Raw genomic sequence first — 21,946 nt, 5'->3', positions numbered from 1 at the left:
ACCACTGGTTAGATGGCGAGTTAGCACTGTACGCAAGTGTGAGCAACCATATAATTGTTATTACCAAGAGACTGAGCATTTTCTCCTGGTACCAGGTTTGCGGGATTCTCTATAAGGACAGATCAGTTTCCAGGAAAGGGTGCAATACAGGCTGATGGTAGGTTTAACTATTGAGAGTTTAAAACCACAATATTATATTATAATTTCATGACAAGATCCTTTTCAAAATTAACACAGTTGAAAGAAAACACAGATAATATCACACTATGCATTACAGAAAATTTGTCCCAAAGCTAAAAGTTCAAAAACTAAGACTTGAGGGCCATAAAATGAATTCGGTCCCCTAAGAATCTATATATAATTTATAATTACATCTTTCTTTTGAGAGGAGATCAACTACATATTGCTAGCATTTTCCTTCTTCTATTTCTTTTCTTTACAGCTGAGTCTAACTGATGTAAGTCCAGAGCATCGGGGGGTGGGGACGATGACGCGCTTCTAACACACTATATCTATTTCCATCTTTGTCTCAACAGTATTGAGATTTAAAAACCCACACTTACTGGGGCTGGCCCCGTGGCCGAGTGGTTAAGTTCGCGCGCTCCTCTGCAGGCGGCCCAGTGGTTCGTCGGTTCGAATCCTGGCGCGGACATGGCACTGCTCGTCAGACCACGCTGAGGCAGCGTCCCACATGCCACAACTAGAGGAACCCACAACGGAGAATACACAACTATGTACCGGGGGGCTTTGGGGAGAAAAAGGAAAAAATAAAATCTTTAAAAAAAATTAAAAAAAAAAAAAAACAACCTACACTTACTACTAGTACCGGCACTTTCATTTCCCTGTTTTACGTGCATGTAAAATAAAGACAAAAAGTGACCCAATCCTCAATGACCATCCAACGCTACTGCACAACGTGGAGGAGGCAGCACTTACGACAGAGAAAGAACGGCTGATGCGCAGCATCGCCACGCAGGCCACTGCTTCTAAAAGTGGGTTCCTCAGCGGATGCACGGGTCCACACTCGCAATGAACGAGGCAGTTTGGGGATATATAACAATGTACAAAAGTGCCAGCTGTCCAAAAGCTGAGAGAAAAATGTTGAGAACTACCTGCATTTAAAAATAAAAGTTCCAAAGACAAAGGTAATTTTGTAATTCAACTCTACTAAGTCAAAGGATATAATTCCATTACACTAAAGTAGGCGGCGAGCTGAACTTGAATGATGACTATCGGAATGATCACTGCACCTTACATTCCCACAGTCCGTCACAGGTCACGAATATTCACGGATCTGTCTCATCAACATCACTGTGTGGCAGACACTTAGGGATGTCCTCGATTTGACAAATAAGGACACTAACGCGCAGGGGGTGTGGGAATGTGCCCACTGTGGGAGCCAGCATTAAACCAAAGGGAGCGTATGCTGTGATCAAACAATTAAATAATTCACCAACAAATGGTTAAGAAACAGCACAAAAGGCAAGCAGAAGAGGATGGATTTGGTTAAGGCAGAAAAAAAAGTTTCTGTTATGACTTGTATTTATCCTGTTTTTAATTTTCAAAGCATTGCATGTATATGTTTAAAAATTTCAAACAGTTAAGAAAGACTTAAAATGAAAAGTCTCCTTTCCCCACCACTTTCAATTCTGGTAACTCCTCAAAGATAATCATTTTTATATCCTTCCAGAAAAAAGTTATGATTTCAAAAATTAAATTAATGTATACTTTTTATAATTAAAACAAATGAGATCATACTATATGCACCATGTTATTTTCCCCACTTGGTAATGTACTTGGATCTTTCCCTATGGGGACATACAAGTCTATTGTGTCCATTTTCACGGCTGCATTCTATTCCACTGTACCAAAACCTCATTATGCAACCAGCTCTGTACTGACACACACAGGTGTTTCCAGTATTTCACTATTAAAATAATGCTACAACCAAACATCTTGTCCATATATACAGGGATCCTCTCTCAAGTAAACAGTAATGTTAATCAGTATAGCTAAATGCTAAGCAGTAGAAATCCCTGGTGAAAGAGCATATGTATTTCAAATACATATTTCAAACACAGACAGATATTGTCTTTGTACATCAACTATATGTGGTGTGCTACTCCCTAAACCCTTAATTACACCAGAAATTATGAACAGTTTTACTTTTGGCTAATCCATTAGGGAGACTAGTTCTCTAATTACTGTTTTGATTTACATTGACCTATACATGAGACTTAGCATCTTTCTACTGGCTAGCTTTATTTTTTTATGTGAATTACCCATTTTTCTATTGTACTATTTTTCTTTTTATTATCGATTTATATAAACTCTTTGTAAATAAGCCCTTTGTTTCAAGTACTGCAAATAATTTCCTCTTTTTATAAAGAAGTTTTTTATATTTGTGTGATTTTTCATCTTTTCCTATATGACTTCTGTGTTTGTTCCTATTTAAAAAGGCCCTTCCAGGCCAACCCAGTAGCTGAGCAGTTAAATTTCTGTGCTCTTTACTTCAGCAGCCCGGGGTTCGCAGGTTTGGATCCCCAGCACAGACCTGCTCCACTCATCAGCCATGCTGCGGAGGCATCCCACACACAAAAGATAGAGGAAGATTGGCACAGGTGTTAGTGCAGGGCCAGTCTTCCTCATGGAAAAAGAGGCCCTTTCAAGGCCAAGACTACAAATTGTTTTCTCTTTATATTTTCACGGCTTCACTTTTTAATATTTAAATCTTTTTTTTTTTTTTTTAAGGAAGATTAGCCCTGAGCTAACTACTGCCAATCCTCCTCTTTTTGCTGAGGAAGACTGGCCCTGAGCTAACATTCGTGCCCATCTTCCTCTGCTTTATACGTGGGACACCTACCACAGCATGGCTTTTGCCAAGTTGTGCCAGGTCTGCGCCCGGGATCTGAACCGGCGAACCCTGGGCCGCCTGAGAAGCGGAACGTGTGAACTGAACCCCTGAGCCACCTGGCCAGCCCCAATATTTAAATCTTTAATCCACTTGGAATTTATTCTGATGAGAGGAATGAGATAGTGATCCAGCTTTATTTTTTCCTACAGATTCAATCAGTCGTTATTTTTGAGTGCATTATCCATCTTCATATAAAATACCACCTGTATTCTATACTAAATCCTCTGGTGTATTCTGGACTTTCTCCATTGTCCCACTGAACTGCATTTCTTCTCGAGTTCTGAGATGCTTAAGGTTACTGCTTTGATTACTACTTTTCAGAAATTTCCTGGTTATTCTCGAATATTTATTCTTCTAGATCAGGGTTTACCAACAGTGGCACTATTGACAATTGGGCTGGATAATTCTTTATTGTGGGGGCTGTCCTATGCATTGCAGGATGTTTAGCAGCATCCCTGACCTCTACCCACTAGATGTCAGTAGCACTCCCCTAGTTATGACAACTACAAATGTCTGCAGATATGCCAGCTGTTCTCTGGGTTGGGGTGGAGGGCAAAATCACCCCGATTGAGAGGCACTGTCTCAGATAAACCCAGTATCATTTTATCAGTGTCTCCACTCCCAGATTCCCACTGATATTTTAATAGGGATGGAAATGAATTTGTAGAATAATTTAGACATCTTTATTATATTTAATATATTATGCTTATTAATCTTTATTGTACTTAATCTTCCTATCCAAGAACCATGTATGTCCTTCTACTTATTTATGTCTTCTTTTATGTCCTTCAGAAGAGTCTTAAGATGTTTTTTGTAAATATAGGCTTTTGTAATATTAAGTTTATTCCTGGGTATTTTACCTTTTTCATTCCTTTATAAATGGGATCATTTCTTATGTTATTATCTTTTCTAACTAGTTACTGATAAGCAAACTACTCACATTTTATATTCTACAACCAGCCACACACTGAACTCTTATTGTATCTAATAGATTTTCAGGACATTCTAAGTTTTTTCTAATGCTACAATTTTCAGGAAATTCTAAGCATTGTTCTAAGCATACAATGTTATTATCTACATAAAATCATCATTCTGCTTCCTCATTTCCAATACTTATACAGCTATAACTCTTCTGTCTCACTGCCTTGGTTACTACTTGCAGAAAAATTTGGATGACAGTGGTGATGGTAGGCAACCTTGATTTTAACAGGAATACTTCAAGGATTTCACCATTGAGTAGGATGCCAGCTTTGGTTTGAGATACATATATTTCATATCACTAGAGAAGTATCTATGCATTTATAGTCTACCAAGTTTGTTTTTAAATCAGAAAGATTGCTACTTCTGTCAAATGCACCCTCCATTTCTATGGAGATGACCAATGGTTTTTCTTTGGCCTATTACTACTGTAAGATAGACTATATTCCTACACTTCCCAACATTAAGCCATTCTTGGATGGCATAAAGCCACTTGGTTGTGATGTGCAGTAGTATTCTTTTAATTTCTTGTTGAATTCTATTTTCTAACATTTTGATCTCACATTTTGCACCAATATTTGAAAGTGAGATCATTCTGCCATTTTTTTAGTGGAGCTTTGTTAACTTTTGGAATTACTGTTAGGTTGGCTTGATAAAAATAAGTTGTACTTTCATTTGTTTTATTTTTTAAACCAAATGTGTGTATTTAGTATGAAACAAGTCTTTAAAATAGTAAAACCTCTGTGTAGAAGTACAAGGCCATTACCCCTACATCCAAAAAAAGCCACTCTTCATAGATTCAGCTTTTTGAAAGCTGAATAAATTAAAATACACCTTTGGAAAGCTAATATGGACTGTGATATTTTATTGTAGAGTACAGAAATCTAAGAATACCACCATTCAACCTCTATTATAAATTAATAGTGACATATTCAGCTATTTTCCCATCTTAGACAATTTAGCAATACACGGAGAGCTGCATTATAAGAGTTAGACCATGGAAAGCTTAGCTTTCTCATTTATGTGGCTCCATAAGAAACTTAAATACATTCTTTGATGTTTTATGCTTCTCATGCTCTGAACTCAAATATAATGGTTAAAAAACCCTTTTCTGATTCTCAAAAAACTAGTAACAGTGAGAAAGTTCACAGGTCCCAGCAGCCACTGCCATCTAAGTGACTCAGCGCAGCCTTTATGTGAGGCCCTCCCCAGTGTCCCACAGGATCCAGGAAGAAGGCTGTACTCCTGCCTCTGCCAGAGACCTACAGACTTCATCCGCTCATCCAATGTACACTGCAGCAAGACAAGCTCAGAATACACACCGCCCTGCCTGGATCTCAAAAGGATTTCAGAACACACGGTGACAGATGGACAACTAGAGTGACAGAAGGGGCCACAGCACTTCCCATCACCTTTTTGTTTCTCATCTATCTCCCCACCAGATATAAACTCCCTGAGGGCAGGGACGCTGTCGCCGAAAACACTGCCTGGCGCAAAGTGCTCAGTACATGTCTGATGAGGGAGGGATGCATGACTCACTGAAGTGCTTTCCTATGGCCAAGACGAACGGCCCGCCTGTCTCCCTCCTACCTGGGTTGCTCCTCAGGCGGCCCTCTGCGAGCTCAGAGATGGCTCCAGCTGTTGAAGTCTTTTTCAGGCGAACGACTCCAGAAGCGGCAGTACTTCCCGGTTTGCTGAGCATGTCCTCACTACTGGCCCTCTTGAGCTAAGAGAGAGAGAGGGAAAGAAAGAGGATGAAGAGGTACATTTTCAGTAAGGAGTGCTATAAACCAAGAAAACACCTGAGCAGTACCACCTGCCCAGAAGTTAAGATGCAGTAACGGCACTTCGAGGAGCACAACATCTGAAGTGGAAAAATGCAAGGCTAGACAAACTCGCGTCTGTCGTCCACAGGTCAGAGCATGATTTTCCATTACCGTTTCAAAGAATATTATAAGATTATGGGTGAATATTACCCACCATGTCACACTTCAAATAATGAGTTGAGAAAAAAATATGCTTTCCTGGTTAAAAAAAAAAACTTTTTTTAAAGAACAAGAGCTGATGAGAAAAGAACTGTGCGATAGATGCACAAAGGCAGGATAGGGCAATGCAAAAAACTTCAAGGACAACAAAAATGGCTTAAAATATATGTCTGGAGGAAGTAGAGGGAAGAGAGACACACAGCCTCAATATCCACCATGTGCTCTACACGGAGCTCTGTGTTTGATCTCATACAGACAACGTGGTCAAAGGGAAGGAAGGGAGTTTTCTGGAGGCCAGAAGAATGCTGTTAACGGATGACAGAAAGAAAGCACGAGTCCCCCACTCCTTTTCTGCTTTCCTCCCTGTCATGAAAGAGGAGACTAAACATTTGCTGAAAGGTACTGAAGTGTAAGAGGGGGACCCCTGAATGAGCTCACACTTCTGGCCCAGGTAAACTACATTCAAGGTTAATGAGAAAAACTGCAAATAAACTCTCTCGACCACTGTCAATCTCTTTAAAATATATTCCTGAAGAGGAATAGAGACTGGAAGAAGACTGGAGACAGGCAGGTGCCCAGAGCCATCAAGAATATATCTGGGGCTGGCCCCGTGGCCGAGTGGTTAAGTTTGCCCACTGTTTCGTTGGTTCGAATCCTGGGCACGGGCATGGCACTGCTCATCAAACCACGCTGAGGCAGCGTCCCACATGCCACAACTAGAAGGACCCACAAGGAAGAATATACAACTATGTACTGGGGGGCTTTGGGCAGAAAAAGGAAAAAAAATAAAACCTTTAAATAAATAAAAAAAAAAAGAATATATCTGACATCTGGAGAAAACAGGATGAAAAAGCCCCCAAATCAACAGAGACACGGAGCGGGCAGCCCCTGCCCACCGCACGGCTCCGACCTGCTCCACTGGTTTCAGGGTCATTTACTGAAGGTAAGAGGTTTAAATATTTGCACAATTGCAAAAAAATATTTTCCACGTTCACACTGTTTAAATTTCACAGTATTATTACACACACCGCAGAATGGCCTGAAAGAGAAAAAAATACCAATACAAAGTATCGGTGAGGTTGTGGAGCAAGCAGGACTCTCACGCTCTGCTGGCAGGGGGTAAAGTGGTAAACACTTTGGAACACTGGCAGTATCTGCTAGAGCTAAATATCTGCACTCTATGATTTAGCAATCTCATTCCTAGTTCTATACTCAAGGGAAGTGAGTACACAGGTTCATCAAAAGAACGTTCATAGCAGCTTTATTTATAAAGGCCCAAAACTAGCACAACCCAAATGTTCTTCAGCAGGAAAAGGGGTAAATTGAATAGTGGTGCAGTACACAATGGAAACTACACAGCAATAAAAAAAAAGAATTGTGATTTATTAATAAATGGTTGCATCTCACAGATATTATGCTAAGTGGAAGAAACCATATATACTGCCTGATTCCATTTATATGAAGTTAAGAATCAGCAAAAACAAATGATAGTGATAGAAGTCAAAATAGTAGTTACCTGTCGGGGAGTTACTGACTGGGAAGGAAACTTCTGGGCCGCCAGATTGTTCTACATCTTGACCAGGTGGTGGTTATACAGATAGAAACGCACGTAAAAATCCAATGAGCTGTACAGCTAAGACTGAGATTTTTGCATACTTTGACTTACTTCATTGTTTATAAGCTATATCTCAACAACAACAAAAAAGAAAATAGGAGGAGTTATAATTTGGGCAAAACTCTGGTTCCACCCCTGCAAATGCTAGTCGACATTTTTTTCTTCATTTTTCCTCATTGTTATTTTAGAAATTTTTTTATTGTCATAAAATATACAAAACATAAAATGGTAACAATTTACCATTTTAAGTGAAGAGTTCAGTAGCATTAAATACATTCACAATATTGTGCAACCATCACCACCATCCATCTCCAAAACTTTTCCATCGTCCCAAACTGAAATCTACTTTTTAAACAATAACTCCTCATAGCCTACTTTCTAAAAAACGGAAGACGGGGAAAGTCTTAATATTAGCCAAGCAATCCTAGTCAGGATCTTTAAACAAATTATTAATTTTAAAAACAAATAGCAAATACTGAAAGGATGATTTGTGTGTACTTCCAGTTACTAGATGTGAACAGAACCAAATTTTCTGGCCAACAGCATTGACTCCTAGTTTAACAACAGGACTGAATATGACACATGCGTTGATGCAGAAGTCACCTGACTGCCCTTCTCACAGGGACTCCTGCCTCAGAGTAACAAAGGGTCCTACACCCAAGGTCTCAGCCTCTCAATTACCCACCAGGTCACCAGTGTAACACGTGTTTTAGTACTACATGAGAAGAGTTCACAATGTCAGCAACTTTTTCTCAATAGAAAAAACCATTATTTGCTCCTCCTAAAAGCATGTCCAGGTGTCTCCCTGGGTCCCCAGAGGAAAATCAGTTCTGATTTTAGACTTTGAAAATTCCCCAGACAACACCTCAAAGGAAAAGAGAAATTGTTGCAGTTAAGGGAATTCCTAACACAGTAATGCAAATGATATGTACTCCGTGCTGCTTTCCTCTCTCTGATTCTCTGACATTACTAAAGTCAGTAAGTCTGATGCAAAGAACCGTGGAATAACCAAACTACAGCAAAAGGCTCAGAGAGCAAAGGCTCGGTATGCAAACCAGAATGGGGAATCCAACAAATGAGAGGACCCCTACCTGGGCCAGAAGTGAAACTGCCTCCTGCAACCCCACCACAGCCTCCACCCACCCCCGGGGTGCCCCCATTCCCACTTTCCAAAAGAGCTTGGTTCTTGGTGAGATAACAGCCACAGACAACAGAGGATGACAGTTGGCAAGCAGCGGGAAGACTTCCTCCTTCGTGGTCCCGCTCTGTACTATAAATAGATCTGATGCTGCCCTTTCCAGGCAACAGGATGAGTAAGACGCGCTCCAGGCCAGAAGCATGCCATTTCCTTACCACGCAGCATGGGGAGTTCGGGCGGCAGCAAAGCCTGTACAGGGAGCACTTCATTTCCCAGCACTTTCCACATGGAATTCCATTTGAGAAAGATTTATTGCTTAGAAGCTTTCCCAGGAGGCAGGACATAAAGGCTAAAAACTGATCCCCCCTGTTCTCTGAAGCAAGCAGCTGAAGTTATTCTCCCTCTATCACTATTTTTTGGATGCAAAATCAGATATGGAAAACTACTAGTCTCAGTTACTAATTCTTGTTCTTTCTCTGTTCACGGCTGCATTTTCGGCTTTGTTTCCCAGGCATCAAATGCCACTTCAGCACTACCTGAGATTTCTGGTTTGTTACAGATTACAATGAAGGTATGCGCTTCAGTGTTGCTTTGATACGTTTAATAAGTATTTTCACTAACGGTTTCACTGATATTTAAGCTGCTGAGCACCTGCACGTGAAAGCTTACAAAGGGAACAAGTTTAAATAGCTCACAGATTAATGTAACTAAGAAATTCCCCTCAATTCCACAAAGATGGGGGGGTACCCAAAGCTCTAAAATCAATACACACAAGAGAACCTCGTCTTTAAAGGGATAAAACATGTTATGGTTGGAGCAGTGGTTCTCAAACTTGAGTTGCATCAGAATCTTTGGAGGGTTCATTAAAGTGCCAGCTGCTGCCCACACCCCAACCCCCAATCTGCCCACCACCGTCACCAAGTCTGATTCCCTAGGTCTGGGGCGGGGTCTGAGAATCTCCATTTCTAACAAGTTCCCAGGAGATGCTGGTGCTGCTGGTCTGGGGACCACACTTCGAGAAGCAATGGTTTAGAGCAGCCCTGTCAATGGAAATATAATACGAGCCACATATGTAGTTTTATATTGTTTAGTAGCCACATTAAATATGTAAAATAAGTAAAGTTAATTTTAAGAATATATTTTCTTAATCCAATAAATTCAAAATACTATCAATTGATGTAAAACACATTAATGAGGCATTTTACATTTTTTGGTACTAACTCTTCAAAGTCTGGTGTGTATTTTACACTAATAGCACATCTCAGTTTTGACAAGCCACACTTCAAGGGCTCAATTGCCACATGCGTGGCTCGTGGCTATGGCACTGGGCAGCGCAGGTGTGGAGCACTCGCTAAGAATGATAATCCAAGACTGACTGGGTCTCCAAGACTCATATGGAACACGACTAAACGATAAGACTCTGTTTTCTGGGGGTAGAGGGCCCTGACCACACCTCCCCCTCCCCCAGCTACAGGAGACTGGGCAGGGACAATGCACAACTCACACCTAGCCAAGCAGAGACTTTTCCCAATTTTTTGTACTTTTGTTTTTTTTAAACAAATCAGACAGGGCTGGCCCTGCGGCCAAGTAGTTCAGTTCACACCCTCTGCTTTGGCCGCCCAGGGTTTCGCCGCTTCGGATCCTGGGCACGAACATGGCACTGCTCATCAGGCCATGCTGAGGTGGCATGCCACACGGCACAACTAGAAGGACCCAAAACTAAAATATACAACTATGTACTGGGGGGCTTTGGGGAGAAAAAGCAGAGAAAAAAAACCCCCAAAACAAATCAGAGGTAAGCAAAGAAGCAGCCAGGTCTTTCACAGGATGCGGGAGGCTTGGGCATGCGGGCAGCCATGCTTCATAACACAAGATGAAGGAGGCTAGACGTCAGCAGGCGACAGAGAAGCAGAGGGGCAGAGGCAAGCGGAGATGAGCGTTCCACTCCCTGGTCCCGGCCTCTCTGGGCCCCAGTCTTGCACCTCCATCCTGCCTAGTGCGTGGGAACGTTACGATCTGTTTGGCATATTTCTTTTCTGCTGAAGCGATCTCATGCCAATGCTTTGTCATTGGCAACCAAGAGAGTCCTGACTAACAGACCTGGGCCTTATAAACGGCCAGAATGAAGCGGCCTGTCTTCATTGGAGCGCTCCAGGTACTGTCCTTTCCTGGGCTGGGCTCAAAGAGCACAAGGAAGACTTACAGGAGCATCCCCTGTCCCATCTGGGCTCCTGGTCCCTCACCGGGTTCCATCACTGCTCCTGCAAGCTTGGACCAGTATTTGAAGTAGGGTATTTCATTCTATGTTGGTGGACATGCTTCAGTTTTCCTATTTTTGACCAGTCAAAACATATCTATCCACCCCATATGTATCCATTTACTATAAAGCAAATATAGTAAGATGTTAACTGTAGCATCTTAGCGGCGGAATGCGGGTGCTCACTGTATAATTCAACTTCTCTGGATGCTTGCAATTTTCATAGTAAAATACTGAGGGCAACAAATTTACTTGCCTTTCTGTCCACCACCATTTCCTCTTTCTCTTCTGTTCTCTGGATTTTTAGTCTTCCTCCTCCTCCCACAACCATAGGAGGAAAGGATAGATGGTCAAAGCAGAGACACATGACAAAAGCCAGAAAGGTGTGGGCATGGCACAGCTCTTTCTGCTAACCTTCCCTCAAACCCCATCATTCTCTTCTATGGAATTAGGCCTGGAGATCCCAAGAAAGAGAAATGACAGCAAAGTCGCTAACACGAATATCTGCTTTTCCCCTGTGGAACAAGTTTCCAGAACACACACCTATCATCAGCAAGAGCGGCCAACATTTCATTGTCCTTAGGAAACACTCCTAAGCTTTAGACCTTTTTTTATTAACACTGCTTTTAAAAATATTTCAATATATTCTATAAGCGCTAATAATCTGTGATTGGAGAAATGTATGTATTAATTTAAAATGTAAATTAAAGATGTCTCCCAAATGTACCATAGGTCAAAGATTATAAAAATAAAAATCACAGAAATAATGGTCAAGTCCAGGATAATAGGATAATAAACAAAATTATGTGTAGGATACTTTATCCACACTTACTCCTCATGGCAGGTAAGATATTGCCTTCATCTCAGAGTTCAGGACAGTTACATAGCTTGCCTGAGGTTTCACAGCAGAGCCTGGATCTCAACCCAGCCTAGTCTGACCCACTCCAAGACTGTGCTCTCCAGTACCAACATTCCATCACACTACCACTCCCAGAAGAACTGGTGTCCTTGGGCATTCAATAAATACTGAGTGCCAGCCAAGCGGCAAGTGCTCTTCTAAGCATGAGGCACAGAGCTGTGCAACAACCGAGAAAGCAGACAGCCCCTGCCCTCACGGGGCCTACATTCCAGCTGCGGGGAGTCAGACACTAACCAAGCAGGTGTGTGCCATGGTCCTAAGAGCCAAGAGGGAAAATAAGGCAGGGCAAGGAGGTCACCGGGCACTTTACCTAGAGCCATCAGGAACGATCTCTGATAAGGTGACATTTGAGACAGACTTAAAGGAGGAGAAGGGGCAGACACGCGGGGATGGGGGGAGGAATGTTTCAGGCAGGAGAGCAGCAAACACGCTGCTGCAGAGAGACACGCTGCTCGCCTGAGTGACAGCACCACTCAGCCAAAGAACACAGTGTGACCAGAGCTCAGGGAGCCAGGGCAGAGGGGAAGGCGATGACATCCAAGGGGGCATGGGGCCCATCTCCAGGGCATCACTGGCCATTTCAAGGACTTCACTTTTCACTCTGAGTGAATGGAGAGAGCCCCTAGAGGGTTTTAAGCAGAGAAATGATGTGATTTATGTGTTAAAAGGACCATCCTGGCTTCTGCTGAAAATGAAATATAGGGTGCAAAGACAAAAGAAGGGCAATCATTTGGGAAGCCCATATAAGGAAGGTGATGGCATGACCCAAGTGGTCCCAAAGGAGGCAGTGGGAGGTGGTTGAGTTGACATCTATTTTTAAGGTAGAAGCAATGGCATTTTGCTGATGCACTGTGGGATGTGAGAAAAGGAGGGTCCACGGGCTCTGGCCTGAGCGACTGAAAGGATAGAGATGCTACCTACTCAAATGGGGAGAGTCACTAGAAGCAGGTTTAGGGGGCAGGAGAGATGGAGAGGAAGGGATCAAGATTCATTTTGGATATTATACTCAAGGTGCCTTTTAGACATCCAAGAGGTGATGTCACAAAGGCAACTGGAGGGGTCCTGGCTAGAGACAGAAATTTGTATGTCATTCATATCTTGTATTAAAATTCATGAGAATGGACACTATCACCTAGAACAACTGTTCTCAATAGGGACAGTGCTGTCCCTCAGGGAGTGTGCTGGAAATTTGTGGGGGCATTTTTAGTTGTCACCATGACTGGAGGTGCTACTTATATTTAATGGGTGAGAGGATGGGGAATCCAGATGCCCTACAATAAATGCGACAATGTTGCACAAAGCACTGTCCCGCAGGGGCCAGCCTGGTGGCGTAGTGGTTAAGTTCGCGGGCTCTGCTTCAGCGGCCCGGGGTTTGCAGGTTTAGATCCTGGGCACAGACCTAATACCACTCACCAGGCCACACTGTGGGGGCGTCCCACATAAAACCGAGGAAGATTGGCACAGGTGTTAGCTCAGTGACAGTATTCCTCAAGCAAAAAGAGGAGGATGGGCACAGATGTTAGCTCAGGGCCAATCTTCCTCACACACAAAAAAAGAACTGTCCCACACCCCTCACAATTTTCACATATTGCACAGACATTCACAAAGGTGGTGCACCTTTTTATCATTATCTGAGGCTAGAGCATCCCTTTGTTTTACATATAAAAACAATGTACTTCTTGCACAACTTTAAGATACACTGAACTTTCTAAGCACAAGTCAAGACTGCCCTTAGGTTCAGAGGCTTACCAAGAGTGTTCACCATTTCAAAACAATCAAGTCACTCCCTCACTATCCTTCATGGTATCTGAGTCATGGACACGACAACCCTGAATCCGTCTGCATCACAGCTGTCACATCCACGGTGCTGTGAGGAGCACCTTAGGTCCTTCAGCACAGTCATGCTCAGGCATATGCAGATGGAAATAGGGATTATTTGATTATGAACTACTTTCCTTTTATAGTTAGGATATTATATTGACTTCTCAAACGTATGTGTGTAGGTAGGTTATGCTATCTCTGAATCTCATCTCAGGGTAGTAAAAGAGGCGTTGGGTGTGACATAGTAGCTAGACAAGAGATGAAGCCCAAGGACTGTGCCTCAGTCCCACCTGACGTTAGAGACCCAGGTGATGAGGAGGAGCCAACAACAGAGACTCTCAGGTGCTGCCCGGGAGGGAGGGAAAACCGAGAGAAGACGCACTCCTAGATGGGGCACAATCAACTGTGTTAATGCTGCGACCACCAAGCAAGATGAGGATGGAGAACTGACAACTGGATTATTGGGATTGTGGAGATCGTTGGTGATCTTTTTTTTTCCTTTTTTTTCCCCAAAGCCCCCAGGTACATAGTTGTACATTCTTCGTTGTGGGTCCTTCTAGTTGTGGCATGTGGGATGCTGCCTCAGCGTGGTTTGATGAGCAGTGCCATGTCCGCGCCCAGGATTCGAACCAACGAAACACTGGGCCGCCTGCAGTGGAGCGCGCGAACTTAACCACTCGGCCACGGGGCCAGCCCCTCGTTGGTGATCTTGACCCCCATCTGTGGGGTGCTGGGGGCAAAACTCTGGCTGGAAAGTCCACGTAATCCAGGGTAGGGGATCTTAGTCTGTCTGATAAATGTTCTGCAGATTTCCTTTCTCAACCCCAGGGCACCCAGCTACCCGCTCTATGCTCTGTTCCTTTAGGTCAAGATATGCTGGTTCTCCCGGGACCCTGCTCAGAGCCTCCTTTCCCGCCTTGCTTAACGCCCTCTTCAGTCTCCCAACCCAGGGCTACTGGGGAGCGAGCAGCCCTGCCCTGTGGGTTTCAGTCGGTACCTTGCTGAGTCGGGACTCAAAAGCCAACGAAGTTGAAGATTTAGAACTCTTCATGCCGGAAGAGGCTGTGGGGAGGGGCCGTGCACGCTCCGTCCCATGGCTCCCAGCTTTGATGACTGGACTCCAGGGCTTGGCTGCACTCCTCATCTTTGTGCTACTGGGTCTTTCTGTAGAAGAGCAGAAAAGAAAAACGTGTGTCCACAACTGAACCTGGTGAGAGACATCCTGGAGCTTCACCCCCATATTCCATGTTCACCATCGTTCTCGAAGAGAACAGGCACTTATGATTGGGCTGCACATCGAGCATTCTCTCCCTAAGATGGTACCTGTGCACTAGGCTAATTTTACAACTTTGCAACAGCTTTTACCAAACTATTAAAAACATGTGTGCAATATTACTGATGTTCTACAGAAGGCAGAATCTTTCAGCAGAATGATGGCTTCTTCTTGGTCAGGGACGCCTAACACAGTATAATACACCCATACACTATTTCTGTATATCCCCACACAAAATAGTCAGCTTGAGTCAAGACCTACTATGTCCATAAGCCTTGTAGCTTAAGGGTTGACAATGGCGCAATCTACCTAATTTTTAAATAGATGGAAATGAATTACTTGAAAATTAGACGTCACAGAAGCACAGATTTTTTTCTTCTTTTGGACAAAAATGGATATCATTTAAAAATTAATAGGGCACATTTTAATTGGTCAGACCTGACATTATAGGGTAGACTTACTCCCCCTAATTAAAATATTTTATGAGAGAAAAATTGTGCAAAGTAGCAGGATGCAGTTAAAGACCTAAGGGGAAAATCCGCATACAAAGATATGAAAGGCAGCCTGAGTTTTTTGATCATTCCTGAGCAAGGTGCAGCACCATATCTTAACCTGAGCCTGCTTCTTCCATCAGCAGCGCAATGGGACAGGTTCTCACCCAGCTCCAACCCTGACGCTGCCTGTCCCCATGGACTCTAATGACCAAGGGAGTGAGATGGTATACCAAATTCACAGGTAATGCTCCATCCTTTCAAAAAACAAACCAGAGGGGAATGGGGGAGGGGGGAAGGCATAAAGGGGTGATTAGGCACATGTGTATAGTGATGGATTGAAATTAGTCTTTGGGTGGTAAACAGGATATAATATACTAATAATATACTAATATACTAATAATATAAGAAATCGAAATAAACTGATGTACATCTGAAATTTATGTTATAAATCAATGTTGTCACAATAAGAAATAATTAATTTAACTAATAAATAAATGAAATAGAAAAATTGAAAAATAAAAAACCAAAAATGCACTTTAAAAAAACACTAATAGGTGAGAGTTAATTCCAGTGGCCACACTCAAGGACCTAGGGGTCTGAAACTGACTGCCCCCCTGAGGGGTCGCAGCTGGTGCTAAGCAGCCCTGGGCCTCCTCTCCCCTCACCCACATCCTGGTCCACCCCATTAGCCACCTAGGAGAAAAACAACAGGTCACCTCCTCAGCCTTGCTCATAGAGGAGGCTGTGACCTTCTCCTGTTCTGGTCTCCTTTTCCCTGCTGGAAGAGACCATTTCAAGAGACAGTGCCTCTCAGCCAGGCCAAACAGTTTCTGCTCCTGCTGAAAGTTGTTAGCTGTGTGTCTGAGAGCCTACCAGGAGCTCACTCGCAGCACTACTGCGCTGGCAGCTACGTGAGTGTGGCAACAGGTGAAAATAGATATTTAAAGACTCTGAAATTTGTCTTCTATAGTGTTTTTCAGAAAAGTTATCCATGATTTCAGTTATATGATTAGTTCAGAAACTTACTAGTCTCAGCTTGCTTCCAGGTATCATGATTATTTTTTTTATTCTGTATTAAAAAAAAACCTTACCCTTCACGTATTTTACTGACATTTAGCACCAATTATTTTTCTCTCTTGACCCACAATTTTTAATAAGCTGGTTTCCACAGCAACAATGATAGAATTCCTAGGTTAAGAACTACACAGTAACTAATTTTATTAGGACTCCCAGCATAAAATGAACCAACATAGCCTGAGTGATTCTTGGAGGGAATTACTGATGAATTTTACCAATTACTACAGAATCAAGCAGTAACACATCAGTCTGACTCATGGAGACAACCGAATAAAATATCTGTCTAATCAAGGCACCCCTTTATGTGATGGCGACAAGTACTTAGAAACGACTATTCCAGGGCTTACTTTATGAAAACATTCGGTGATTCTGCAATGCATCTACATTTTCCAGAATCTTCCCAGGTTACCCCTGAAATTAAATGCCTGTTGTTTACTCCAAAAAAAAAAAAAAAAAAAGATAAGAATATGAAGATGAAAAGCCAGCAGGAAGAGGGTGGAAATTTTTCTTGCCGTCTTTTCCCTAATGTTTCTGGAGTCAAACTCCTTGGAGAAAAAAAAAAAAAAGCCACCTGAGTCAAAACTCAAGATCTTAACTCCTCTCTCCATCTCTGGCAACAAATCGGACAACCTTCTGGACAGTGCACCCGAAAAGTGTTCAACCATTTTCCAAAGACTGATGAGTTACTTGCTCTGAGGCAAAATTCTCAGGGTTACTTCATTTGTGCCATCACTTTTCTTTATTCTCCTAGAACCTTCTGAACCCAATCAAATTATTCCCAAATGAACATATCTAGAGAACTTTTCTCATCTGGAGCCCTCTTGTTTGCCATGCTACCTTTTCTTGGCTCCCTTCACTCTTTTTTCTCGTTATTTTTCCCAGAGTTAGCCTTTTATTTTCTACCCATCCACCAGCCAGATTCTTCCCTTCAAATTCTACCTTCTTTCAGAATTCAGTGTATGTGGAAATGAAATAATTGATGCCCCACTCATCTGAACCAGGAAGAGAACCCTGTAGGTAGGGAAAGTGCCCGGGATGGGATGCCCAGAACAGAAATGGGCTCCGCGGGATCAACGCAGCTTTCCAGGACGGATGAGAGGATGAGAGCCAGCGCGTGAGGCAAGCACTCCGCCACAGCGAACACTGGCTTTGTGCCCTGCTCCCCAGTCCCCATGGTTTAGGACATTATTGAACATGGGCCCTCACGCCCCAGCCTGGACCAGTGTCTTCGTAGTGTTCTCCAAATCTTCCAGAGGCTGCCTCTTTCCCCTCGCTCTGCTCCCACCCAGCCTACACTCTTCTGGAACAGACCTCGAAAGGTTTGTCCTCAGAGCTGTCCACCCACTGTACTTGGTGGGCTTTGGCCCTGCTCTCTGCCCACTTCCAGGAAGGCCTCCTGCCAGAAGGAGAGCAGGTGCCCCCTAGGCCCACTCCTGGCTTTTGGCAGAGTTTCACCCAATCTGCTTCCTCCACAACCCTCCTCTCAGCCCTCACCCCTGGCCTGGCTGTCTGACAGGGAACCAGTTAATTACGTGAATACTGCAGTGACATGAGAGCGACTATTCCACTCGGAGCCTGGCAAGGCACTGCTGAGTACTCTCCGTGGGTGTCTCTAAACCCTTACTGTAACCTGATGAGGTAAGTGTCACCGCCATTTTACAAATGGGGAAACTTTGGCTCAGGGAGGTTAAGCAATTTGCCCAAATCACAGAGTTTATGATGGAGCTGGGATTCAAATACAGTTTTAACTGGCTCTTAAACACCAGGGACGGATAAGGCCTTTCTGAATAAGCTTTGCTCCCATGGGGAAGCAGGAAGGCTTTCGGATCCAATGCTCCTGGTCCAAACGCAGCTCCACTGTTTACTGTATGAGCTCAGGCACGCTTTTTGAATACACTGTGATTCTCAACATCTTCACCGAATAAAATGGAGTTACTAGTGCCTATTTCACAAAACGGGGAAGATGGAAGAAGAACATGCATGTTGAGGGCTGGGCACTCAGAAGGCACTCAACACATATTAGCTGCTTTCCCAACAAACACTGTTAATTGTGTTCAGTGGAGGGCTGCTCTGTTTTATTAACTCAATGAGACACAGTGATGGACCGAGTAAACCAAGGTTCAGTGGCAGGAACTACACAGACACACCAGATTTAAGGAAAGCGCTCTTCTTGTACACGGAGTGGCCTGTTTTCATTTGGAAACGTGAAGAGAGAAAATAAAGTCAAGGGTTGCTTAACAACAGGATACATTCTGAGAAACGTGTCGCTAGGTGATTTCCTCGTTGTGCGAACATCACAGAGTGCACTTACACAAACCTAGATAGTATAGCCTACCACACACCTGGGCTGTGTGGTACTAATCCATGGGACCACCATCGTATACACAGCATGTCACTGATGGAAACGTCGTTATACGGTACATGACTGCAGAGAGGAAAATAAACACAGACAGCAGGCACCCTACCGTCATTAGAATCGATCCCAGCCTTAATACATCCTAGCTGCTCAAAGTTAAACACAGGTGTGAATGCTAGTAAATAATACTTTCCTCATGGACGTAGATTAGTAACAGAAGACTAATAGATGGGCTCCGGCCAAGTACAAGGAATGAAAAAAAAAAAAGCTTTCTCATTAATTTCCTGATTTCTGAAAATCCTCCTAAACCATCTCAAAGGATCAAACTGATCAAGGAATTACAGTTAAATCCAGGAACCCACTGCCAGGGGCGTAGGGAGAGGGTCTTCTCAAGGGTGTTTTCTTCAAATCTTTCAAACATTTTCTTACCAAGCTTTTTCCATCTCCAGGATAGTGTAAGACGTGTGTTTACACGGTAACTCATAAATTGCATGGCACAAAGTAGAAGAGGAAGAAGGGAGGAAGGGAGGGAGGGAAGAAGGGAAGAACCATTTGAGGAAGACAGGTGTTGGGCATCAGGGAGTCAGAACCCATGCCTATGTCTCCTGCTCCCTCAAAACGTGTTCCTCTGCTACTTAATCGCTGCCTTCAGAATCTTCGACGGAGGGGTTATCTCAGGACTCAGATTTATTATCCTTTCAAGGTAAGAAAACAGGTGACTAGGAAACCATTCTGGACTATCACAAAATAATGAGTCTCTGGGAGTGGGAGAGGGCATTGAGGTCTCAACTACAAGTTACAATAAGCCCCAGGAAGCGGGAAGCTAAAGCATTCAAGTCTGAGAACTAACAAAATAAGAATGTTCACATAGCTCAATCACCAGGGGACTCGGCAGGAAACAGAATGTAAGTGACTAACATGTTGCAAACAGCTAGCTAGAGCTCTTTAGAACATGGCTGAGTTTGCTCTTGACCTCCTCAACAGGAGTGGCTATAAACTGGGGTGGGTGTGGGTGGGTGGATCACTCTGCCCCTGGGAGATATTTGGCAATGTGTGGAGCCATTTTCGATTGTCACAACTTTGGGGGTGCTACTGGGTGGAGCCAGAGATTGCTGCTAGACATTCTACAATTCAAAGGGCAGCCCCTACAACAAAGGAGCATCTGGCCTAAAATGTCAGTAGTTGAGGTTGAGAAACTCAGCTCCAGAGCAAGAACGAGAGTCGTTAGACACTAGTTCTTGGACCGGCACCTGGTCTGTTTCCCATCTACTGCTGAAATGTTAACGCTGAAAATCTAGTTTGGGAGCAGCCGAGGGAATCCCAGACTTCAGCTAGAGGCCACAGGAAACTCTTCAAAGCTTATTATTTCCTGTGGTCTTGAGATGAAAAATCATCCCATTAGTCTTAGATTCCTTCCCAGTAAATAAAGAAAAGAACAGATCTCCACACAGCATGAGAAGAAAAACAGCAAACTAAAATTCATTTATCCCATCAGCAGAAGCGACAAAGAAAATCTAAATGGAAAAGAACATTCGTACATCACTAACCACACCATCTCAATCCTGAAAACATACTTTGAAAATGGAATAAGAACTTGCAGAAACTATGAAACACTGCCACAAGGCAGAGATCGATAAGAGAGTGTAATCTGGAATAAGAAACAGAAGAGGAGTTAAGAAACTAAATATGAAACGCGGACCCTAGAGAGAGGCTGTAACCTGGGAGCTATATTGCAACCACAGGCTCAGAATCACTGCCTGGGGCCATCCTTCTGTCACCAAAGCTGAAGTAAGAAGCCAGCATCCCAAAGAGCTGGATGGCCACTAATCAGCAGTTATCTCCTTACCTATAATGTGGCCTCACATCAAAGAACTAAAAGTGAATGAGCCAAGGCAGGAGAAGAGGAGACAGAAATAAAATACTTCAAGAGCTCTTTCTACAGAAATAGTTTTAAAAGATCTATTGAAGAGTAACTAAGAATAAAAACTACAGTGCAGTGCCAAGACTATTCAATGGGGAAGGACAGTCTTTTCAACAAATGGTGCTGGGAAAACTGGACATCCACATTCAAAAGATTGAAGTTGGATCCTTACCTTACACCATCAACAAAATTTAACTCAAAATGGATCAAAGACCTAAATTAAGAGCTAAAACTGTTAAACTCTTAGAAGAAAACACAGGGAAAAGCTTCCTGGCATTGGATTTGGCAATGAATTCTTAGATATGACACCAAAAGCACAGGCAACAAAAGAAAAAATAGATAATTTGGACATCAAAATTAAAAACTTTTGCACATCGAAAGTCACAACGAACAAAGTGAAAAGGCAACTCATGAAATGGGAGAAAATATTTGCAAATCATTTATCTGATACGCAGTTTTCTATGGACCGAATTGTGTCCCCTCCCAAATTCCTCTGCTGAAGCCCCGGTCCCCAGTGCGACTGCATTTGGAGACAGGGCTTTTAGGAGGTAAATGAAGATGAAATGAGGTCACAAGGGTGGGGTCCCAATTCAATAGGATTGGTGGTCTTACTAGAAGAGGAAAAGAGGGAAACCTCACCCATGTGCACGCACCAAAGAAAGCCCACGTGAGACACGGGAGGAAGGCAGCCCTCTGCAGGCCAGGCCAGAGCCCTCACAGGGAAGCAAATCAGCCCAGCACCCCGACCTGGGACCCCAGCCTCCAGAACAGTGAGAAATAAGTTTCTCTTGTTTAAGCCACTCAGTCTGCGATATTTTGTTGTGGCAGCTCGAGCACGCTAAGATAGGGTTAATGTCCAGAATATTGAAAGAACTCCCACAATTCAACAACAAAAGCAACCCTGATTTAAAAACAAAGGACTTGAACAGACATTTCTCCAAAGAGGATATATAAATGGCCAGTAAGTACATGAAAAGATGTTCAACATCACTAATCATTAGGGAAATGCAAATCAAAACCACAATGAGATACCACATCATACCCATTAGGATGGTTACTATTTAAAAAAGACAGGAAATAACAAATGTTGGTGAGGATGTGGAGAAACTGGGACCCTTGTGTACTGTTACAGGGAATGTAAAATGGTGTAGCTGCTATGGAAAACGACATGGCCATTTCTCAAAAAATCAAAAATAGA

The 21,946-nt window shown here is 43.1% G+C and overlaps 1 protein-coding gene across 10 annotated transcripts in view; it reads right to left on the bottom strand.

Moving 5' to 3' along the window:
• The window catches only part of SPECC1 (sperm antigen with calponin homology and coiled-coil domains 1), a 281,001-nt gene that overhangs the window by 177,107 nt on the left and 81,948 nt on the right, over positions 1–21,946 (bottom strand). For all 10 annotated transcript variants that reach the window (XM_070481967.1, XM_070481960.1, XM_070481964.1 and 7 more), the window contains 2 exons: positions 14,625–14,791; positions 5,483–5,618 (listed from right to left, as the gene is read on the bottom strand). In XM_070481967.1, the coding sequence (XP_070338068.1) occupies positions 5,483–5,618; positions 14,625–14,791 (303 nt within the window). The remainder of the gene's footprint in view (positions 1–5,482; positions 5,619–14,624; positions 14,792–21,946) is intronic.

This window comes from Equus asinus, chromosome 13 (assembly GCF_041296235.1).
Source record: "Equus asinus isolate D_3611 breed Donkey chromosome 13, EquAss-T2T_v2, whole genome shotgun sequence".
Lineage (NCBI taxonomy): Eukaryota > Metazoa > Chordata > Mammalia > Perissodactyla > Equidae > Equus > Equus asinus.
This window is presented reverse-complemented; position numbering and strand designations above follow the sequence as displayed.